The 9,401-nt window shown below is 42.8% G+C and overlaps 1 protein-coding gene across 1 annotated transcript; it reads right to left on the bottom strand.

Annotated features, from left to right (window-relative positions):
- Positions 1-7,742: 7,742 nt before the first annotated feature.
- On the bottom strand, positions 7,743-9,188 carry LOC147634830 (gamma conglutin 1-like). The gene has a single exon (XM_086803418.1). The coding sequence runs from the start codon at positions 8,971-8,973 to the stop codon at positions 7,789-7,791; it is 1,185 nt and encodes a 394-aa protein (XP_086659544.1). The 5' UTR covers positions 8,974-9,188; the 3' UTR covers positions 7,743-7,788.
- Between the last annotated feature and the right edge of the window lie 213 nt (positions 9,189-9,401).

Below are 9,401 nucleotides of genomic sequence, written 5' to 3'. Positions count from 1 at the left end.
TACAATTTCTTCCCTCCACCATATTGCACAACAAGAATTTTCTTTATGACAATTAATGCCTACGTGGGTTGAAATTTACACCCATAGGCTATATGATGTATGCCTCTAAAATTGTCATGTCGAAAAAATATTTCATTTTTCTACTGTTTTAGCATGCTTAGATTTACTCAGAGCCTCCTAGTTACCGTCTTCTACATATATATGAATAGAAGTCTACCTTTGTACACCTATAAGCTAACCTCTTTAAACTCTTAGCATTGTTTGTATATCATGCCCACTACTTGCTTATAAATAATAGAGCAAATAATTATGTTATGCAAATTGTCAAGGTAAGTATATACTCAAGGCTTTTCTATTTGGATCTAGAAATAGACTCAAAGATGTTTGTAGGATTTTTTCATAAATTATGGAGCTTATAGTATGATGTATTCTAATATTTTATGAGTGCTTGTCAAATAATGTGCATATTTATGCATAGTGGTAGAATTTGTCCCGAGAAAGTCCATTAAAAAAAGTGTCTTACATTTATGAAATTTATAAAATATTTTTTATTTAAAAAAGATTGATATTTCTTTAAGTCGTGTAGATTCCTATGCCAGTGTGTAAGTTAAGTTTATTTTTATGTCACAAACAATAGCAGTTTATTAGTCTAGACGAAGGTCACACGTGCTCTCAATCTTGAAAAAAATATCAAAATTCATTTAATTTTTAAATGTATACATGGAACTCTAGATGTGTTTTCAAAAAACTATGTTTTTAAGCCATTTTTGAGATTTCATGCATATTGGGAGGGAATCTTTTTAGGTAACACTCGTCAACTATCTATTTTTCTCGCAACAGTGTTCTTACCTTTCTCTCACAAATATCTCACTTACAATATCTACCTCCATACCAGGGGTTCACACACACATATAATTTGAACACTCCCCTCAAAGATACAATCTTTGTACTCCCTACTACTAGGCCCTATGCACTGGCAATGCAGCTCGGACTAGGACCCCAGGTTTCTACATCCCAACAAGCAAGTTACATGGACCAAACCTTGACCAAGCAGACATGCATACCACATGCCCTACATCATCGGTGGGCAGAGGTGGATTACAAGAGGGTTACAACCAAACAAGAGGGTTACAAGAGGGTTACAACCAAACACATATATAAAATACTAGTGTGACATGATTACATATTTTCGAAGAAGACCTTCATCATATGAAGCCTTCGCAAAAGTGGATTTCTTCTCATTCTCAAGAGGACCGATATAGAGAGAGAGAGAGAGAGCACTCTACTATAAAGCTTTCTCATTTAGCCACATGTCCACAATCTAATCATCTATCTCCAAGCAGGGAGGTTGCAAGATGAGGGTACTCACTTTCGTTCACTCTCTCTAAAATTGGGACATCCATGCATCTCAGGCGGAGTACCTCGATCGTGATAGTGCCGTGAATTAAAATAATGACACGTGCCTCCCAAGCCTAAATCGACATATCTCGATCGAGATGCCAACTAATGCCATGCTAGCAGGTCCAAGTTTCCAGTCATCATCCATGTCACCATTACATGTCACCGCCACCACATTATCTCGATCGAGATATCTATGCCACTCAGATCCACATCAGGGCCACGCTGTATCCCCCTAGGCATATTTGACTAGCACATCTCCATCGTCCACGTATCTCGAACGAGAAATTAAAATCAAATCGCGACCATTCATTGTTCGAGGTAATGGGATACAATCTCCACTGTCCACGTATCTCGAACGAGATACTGAGATCCAATCTCCACCATCCAAATAGCTCGTTCGAGATACAGAGATACAATCTCCACCGTCCAAATATCTCGTTCGAGATACGTAGATGCAATATCCACCGTCCAAATATCTCGTTCGAGATACGTAAACGCAATCTCTACCGTCCATTCAGGTACGTTGAAAGATGCGATCTCAGTCGTTTAAATATCTCGATCGAGGTATATAATGAATCTCGACCGTCATACCTTGGTTGTGGTAATGACTTTAAATCGTAGCTGTCCATGTACCTCGAACGAGATAGTAATATCAAACCTCAGCCGTTGATCCTTCACCAACCCTAAAATTAAGTGTGTATCTTGGCCGTATGTTTGCACTAACCCTAATATCCAGAGCGTTAATCTTGCAAACCCTAAATTGCATGATGCTACCGAACCTCGATCGAGGTTATAAAACCAGAAAACCTTTTTTTTTGCCTCATTGTCACAAGTCGTTTTCACTCTTCTTGCTCTCTTGATTTGGATTAGCATTAGTGAGCCCATTAACATTGTTTTATAGCTTCATTAGTGCTACTTAGCACTAAGCATTAGACCCTTCACATTAGACCCTTCACATTGGACACCTCACATTGGACCTTTGTGTTAGGCTTAGGTTTTAGCATGGAGTCACACGAGGAGGGCCACGAGGAGGGCCGCTCATCTATTGCGGACCTCATCGCGGAGATAGACCGCGAGTTAGCGGCTATCCGGTGTAGGAGTGCTAGAGACACACCGTCTACATTACATATCGTGGCAGACTTGGAGGCGATGCTTTCGTCCCTTCGTAGCCTTCACGATATTGTTTATGTAGATGAGTGGATAGCCCACCATCGCACTGCTCCTGTGTCACATGGCCTGACATATCGTCAGGTCTGTGATCTTGCTCCGATTAGGGATGGAGCCTACTTAGATCTTTTCCTCGATAGTCGTGGGATGAGGCCTGGGGTGGGTAAGCCCCTTACTATTTCGCAGTGTTTCCATCCTCGTATGGCAGCACATATCTATAGTCGATATGTTGCCACATATGGGAGGATGCCGAACAACCGCCAGATTCCCATATACTTCGCAAAGCAATTATATGCAGAGTTTGTCTTAGGGGAGGAGGTGGATTACACTAGCCATTGACCGGGTGGTGGTGCTGGCCGAGGCCGTCTCCAGGACCAGGGTAGGCGGCTCTGTACTCGAACAAGAGTGAGCCTGGTAGCAACCACTAGATGAGAGAACTGAAATGCCTCTAACTCCCACTTCCACTGTTGGAACTCAAGACTCCCCCGATGAAGTCGAATCTGCTGGTAGAACCGGCCTGCCACAATCATGCTATGGGCGTCATAAGAAAACCCATGATCATCCACTGTATCCTGGTCAAGGATGCACTTTGGCCTAGTGTAACTCATCAGATAGTAGTCTACTCCCTCGCTATTTCCCTCACTGGCAATAACAACAAATACATCACCCTCCTGTAGCAAATCTGTCAGGTCATCATAACTGACCATAAACGCAGGACCTGTGTGCTCATCAAACAGCACTGGATGTGAAGGATGCTCGGGGGAGAGGAATGTCTGTATCCATGCATCTGCCCATCCTCTCGAGGCACAATGTGACCAATCGCCATCCATACATGCTCCACAGAAGTATGCAAACCGTCGTGTGTAAATCGTGGGGGCCGCCATGCACGTGCTCCTAATGGAATGTAAGCCCAAGGTGCCAGGTACTGTGTCACAATCATGGGAGGCTCTACGGTCAATCATGCCACCATCCACATGCCAAAAAAATCTCCTGACAATCCGAGCATCACGTTTGGGGTACGACGATGCTGCACTCCCACACAAATGTTGGGAGCACCACTCGACTACGTGGCCCGCATCTCTGAACCGCTGAGCATCTTGCCCTCATCACAGCTGATGACGCCTCAAGGCACGTTTCACACACGCGCTCGCACCATCATGCTCTCCCTTCCCGTGACCAGTCTCAAAGAATGACTAAATCACTGGGATACTAGACTTCACATGCCACCTATAAATCCATAAAAGATAGTCTTAGTTATTGTTTTCTTTAAGATGTTCTAGTGAATTTAGTTTAATTATAAATGTAAGAAAACCATAAGTACTACCTGTAGAGCCAATAGAATTGTCGTGATGACTTGAACTGTGCGCCACAACCATCCGACCAAACCCATCGCTGGCCACGTCTGATCCCACAATCTCCTAAAAAATCATCATGGAGACGAAAACAGTGTTGCACAAAATGTGTATCATGTGAACGATCATCACTGATATAGAAATAATACTCTCGAATAATGACATGGGTCTCGGGGATACTCGCTATCCCATCTACATGAGCCTCTGCATGTCGATAGCTAATGTGGACCATAATAGCAACCTAGTGAGGTAAGCAATACATACGTTTAGGACACAAAAAATCAAATAAGTAATGTTGCTCAAACATAAAATAAATATTACAAAATATAACCATTACCTGCTCTGAGAAGTAATACTCAGATTGTATCTCCTGAAAAGGTGTGAAGGTGTAGTTCTCTGCAAAATCAATCATAGAGACGACCACACCAATAGGAAACTCTGCTAGGCATGCTCGGAACTGACGATCCTGCCACTTGGCACAATGACTGTGCCATATGTAGGGGTAGATCTGCTCCCTAAACGTGGCTGTGAAGTGACAACATGGTGTATGTTTGTCCACGAGCTGCAACTTCCTGAACTGTCCACCACTCTGGAGCTGGTGTGTCACATACTTATAACGTAGCCATGCCACTATCTCTTGGTCACTTGCATCAAGATCTACCATCTGTAGATGTGCAAGTGAACCACATGATGTGCAATTGCTCTCCACACAAGGCATCCTATGGAACTGGGCATCCTCCGTGCGTGCACACAAAAGAGAGTGGATGAAATCACGTGGACTACGAGGCAACTCTCTATGCCCACTAAGAGAACGGAACACATCATAAAAAAGTTTGAACTCAACATGGTAGCGATAACAACATGTGTCACGCTGACGTGAGTACCTCACAAACCAAGGCTTACACCCCTCAAATGACCCTCAAATGACCTTTGCCCAATTTTAAGCTCTGGATACGAAGCCACAAACTGAGAATACAACTCAGTTTGGGTCATTTCAAGAAAGCAAGCACGGTGCTCAATGAACGCTCCTCTTGTCACTCTCTTACGCAAAGCTTTCTTGAAAACTGGCGAGGCACCTTAATTCTCCTCCCAAAAACTTTCTATCAAGGTTCTAGTGGTTTCATCTAGTAGGCGATCATGCCTAGCTACACGACCACTACTCGCCCACAAAGCACCAACCTCATTGGCATCTAAACTTTGTCGTCTAATAGACCCAACTCTAAGTGCGTGTGGTGCTATGGAAAGGATGCGAGATGTGGCACTAACCTTACCCTTCATTTGGGAGCTACTTATGGCTGCCACAATAGCCCGTCGACGAGCAGCCAAAGCGTCCGCAGAGTTCCTCTTCTTGTTAACTATATAGGAATGACGAACACTTTGTAGCACCGCCATGCCAGCTCTCCTCTCTCTTCGACCTCCAATGTCGGAAAGCGCCCTGCAGGTTGGCCATGTTGGGCAGATCAATCAAAGCATCAAGCACACATGCCTGTGATGAAGGCGTGAGGTCTTTGAAATAGGAATGGAAGATTGCATGGGCACGACGATGTGCCCCTGACTTTGATAGTTCTTTCCTATCTACACGAAGGGCGCCCAAAGGAGGGGGGGTGGGTTCTTGTAGAAGAGAGGACTCAAGAAGGGCGGGTTCATGTGGATTATCTAAACTAAGGGGTAGTGGGGGGGAAGAGGGCGAAGGGAGAGGAAGTGGAAGAGGAGGAGCAAGGCTTGGATCATCGCCAAACGGAAGGTGTTGCTTGTTGACGTGCTCTCCACTCTCTCTTTCTCTCACGAGCTACCCTTCTCCTCTCCTCCTCTTGAACTTGGTGGACGGGGGGGAGTCTAGTCCTATCACGTTTCCGACTCCTACGACTTTGAGAACCCATTCTCAAGGAAGCTAAGAGAGAAAATATTATAAAAGCTCAATGATGGGATAGTACTAAAGATAAGTGTGGGATAGTACTAGAGATGTGTGATTATATAGAAAAAATAGGTTATCCACTTCAAATCTCATTGGATTTCCTATCTAAGATTGATTGGATAACTAAGATAAACATAAAGATAATTAAAGATAAACTATTATCCACTTAAAAATCAATATTATCAATAATATTTATTAACAAGTCTAAATATTTATCATTACTAGATATATAAAGATATCTTTTATTTTATAATTATATAACTGCTTTTTTTAATAAAGTATTTTTTTAAAAATTTTATTCAAAGGTTTATTCTACATAAAAAATTTTCAAGAAATATTAAATTAAAAAATTTATTTTTTTAAAATTAATAATATGAACTTTAATAATATTATTATTGATCTAATCTCAAAATATAATCCTTTAAAATTAGTGATTTTAAATTCTTTTATTTAATAAGTTATATATATTTTATTATTTAAAATTCTATATTCTATTTCTCTAAATTACTAAATTAACTTTTTCAAAAATATGTTTTTGAAAAAAGAGGGGAGGTGGAAAGGAGGTGCCACGTGTCACATGCGTGCATGACACGTGGCATTCTCTTGACATGTGGCACTATTATAGTTGATGTGGCAATTCCATGATGTGGCATGCCATGTCACCAAGTGCGAGGTGGCATGCAAAGGTGGCAAGATGATGTGGCATTAATGATGACTAGGATGATGAGGTGGGGAGTCAACTAGGTTGACCATGTTGACATGGAGGGTGGAGGTGGCAAGCTGCTTATGTGGATCCTCTCGATGCTCATGTGGACATAAAGTGGCATGCATATATAAGATTTGTGCCTACCCAAGCCTCACACATGGAATGAAACCTAAGCTGTGAAGTTTACCAAGCCTAGATTTCAAAACCTAACTAGGATTGGTTTTAGACTTGAAAAGGGGAGAGTGGACACAATATGGGAATTTTCACTTGGGAAGATTGAAATGGACCTTCCCATACTCAAATCAAGCCAATTTTTTTAATAAATTCATGGCAACAAGAGTATTGATCCCTTGAGTTTTTAGATTGAAAGATTCAATATTTAATTTTCTAGAATTAAATTACCATTGATTTAATGGACCTCTGACAGTCGTAATAAATTTTTCAAAGTAAATCTACAAAAATCCAACCGTTAGATTTGTAATTTTACCTTATACCCACATTATACTAATCTTTCCCAATCTAATCATCACTAGATCCATACAATTTGAGCATTTTAAATGGTAGATGTGGTGGGAGGATAAAATAGTATGTTTTTTAACAATTCTAATACCTTTTAAATAATATAGAAAATAGTAGAACACATCAAAAATTACTCGATAAATCAAGTTAAGCTCTATGTTATTTGTATTTATGATATGCAAAGTGGGAACATCATATGAGTAATAATGTAAAAGTTATAGACAATTTACTCACATTCACTGTACCTGTCTAAACCTACGAGACAGGGCCTGTATACAAACTTGGTTCCCAAAGAAAAGGGGATTTGCAATTATTGGATATTCGATCAGATTATAGTTTTAGGTGCCCAACTTTGCATATGATGTTTCATTAGAAGACCTTGAAGTGAAACTCCTTGGCTAACTATAAGAGATTGGCTATTCTTCTTGAAAAAATGCTTGTTTTCCAACTAAAGCCAAGGGCGCCCACTACATGAAACTAGATAACCTCATCTTGCAACCAGCCAGCAAATGGACCGTCACATATAACTAGGAGAGAAAGCAAACAAACTATCCTAGAAGCAATCAACAATCAACAGGAATTGTAAGCAGGACAAAAGGCAAACTACTATAGCAAAAAAAAAAAAAGCAAAAAGAGGGGATTCGTCTTTCAATCCTTAATAATGCTATCAAAGCATGCTAGATACCGCTCTTATTATTCAAGGATACAAGGCCAAATCGTGGAGGCTGTTATGGGATGATACTTGAACAACGCGCCGGTTGGTGAATGCTATAAGGGTCAAACATTCTTCTGAAGCCCAAGGTGGAGTTCTTGAGATCAAACTCCAACAAGTTATCCTGCTGTTGGAAAGTCCCCAGGACAGACGGCTGCCCGGGGCCGGCATCCACGAAGCCCAAGCACACACCATTTGCTACCTCCACAAAGTAGTTGAGCGGGAATATGCCCCACGTCTCCAACTCCCCCAGATCGAGGACGATTACAGGGCTCACAGGATATGGCGTGTGGGAGCCGCTTGCAGTGTACAGAGGGCCCGCATCAAAACACGTGTCGAAAGGCGCCACGGTTGGAATCGCCGGCGAGAAATTGCCATAGCCGATAGCTTCCCGGAAGCCCGCTCGAAACGCTTTGTACACGGAGCTCTCGAGCTTGGTGTATGGCTCCACCGTGCTTATGCGTAGCCTCATGGGCTTGCTCAGCACTGCGTAGGTCATGTTGTGCACGCTTATGGAGTAGGTGCCGTCATACTTGTCTATTCGCAGCTTGGTATGCGACAGGCCGCCGCTGCTTGAAAAGGTGGTGGGCACGCCAAATTCCGTAACGTAGATGTAGCTCATGGGGCTGCCAAAGAAGACAAATGAAGGCAAACAGTAGGCGAATACACGAGCCAAGTGAGCTCTTTTTGTGATTTGAAAAGGGAGAGAAGATTTTGAGGAGCGAGGGCTACCAAAACCAGCGATGCCACCGCCCGTAATATTGCTGGCTGCGGCGGCGTCCGGCTCCAAGCAACGGAAAACCACGGCAGGCCCACTGACGGACTGTGAAGGGCCTAGCTCCGTGATATGAGCGTTGAGGGTGACAATGTCTTTCCCACACCCTGTGGGTTCTATTCCACAGAAGCTCTTATGGAAGGTGGAGGACAAAGCTGGGTCGAAACTGTAGGTGGACGATGCTGTGGTATTCGTGTTGTTCTTGTTGGCGCAGGCGGAGATGAGGGAGACGCCGGAGCTCTCGGCATTCATCATCAACAGCACCGTTTGCGGGGGAGTGCCCAAGGGAAGATTTACTACATAAGATTTCGATGCCGTATCATAGTTCAGCCGTGCTACCAAAGCAGAATAGTTCACGGCCGCGCTATCACCCTGACCTAGACACAAATTAAGACACAGCACTACGATGACGCATAGGATTTCCATTACTACGCAGAAGCATAAGGCATACACGGTACTATTGCTGCGAGAGTCGTGACTCCTAGATCTGTTCCAGTGCAGCGATAACGTCTTTCTTGACTGCGCTGCTGGTATTTCTAACACCGAGGGGCCACTCGCCAGCTCACACTTTTGCAGATCCCAACGACAACCTATACTTTTCCTAGTCCAAAGTCTCACCTTTCTTGACTCCGCTGCTGTTATGTCTTCTCCCGAGGGGCCACTCCGCAGCTCACAATTTTGCAGATCCCAACCAGGGTTTATTTTTGCAAGTTGCCAGTGGCACCTTCTAACGGGGGCATTTGGCCTTCAATCAAGAGAATTGAAAAAAAAAAAAAAACTTTGAACCCTCAATTGAAGGGTAAAGTCAAAAAGTAGCGCTACCCTTGCCAAAGAAATGCACAAAAGAAAGGGCT

Source organism: Cibotium barometz, chromosome 10 (assembly GCF_041138505.1).
Source record: "Cibotium barometz isolate CiBa-2024 chromosome 10, ASM4113850v1, whole genome shotgun sequence".
NCBI classification, from domain to species: domain Eukaryota; kingdom Viridiplantae; phylum Streptophyta; class Polypodiopsida; order Cyatheales; family Cibotiaceae; genus Cibotium; species Cibotium barometz.
Note: the sequence above shows the minus strand (reverse complement) of the source record. Positions and strands in the feature narration are given on the sequence as shown.

Excerpts from the sequence above, each read along its gene's own strand:
- LOC147634830 (XM_086803418.1), bottom strand. The coding sequence starts at position 8,973 with ATGGAAATCCTATGCGTCATCGTAGTGCTGTGTCTTAATTTGTGTCTA.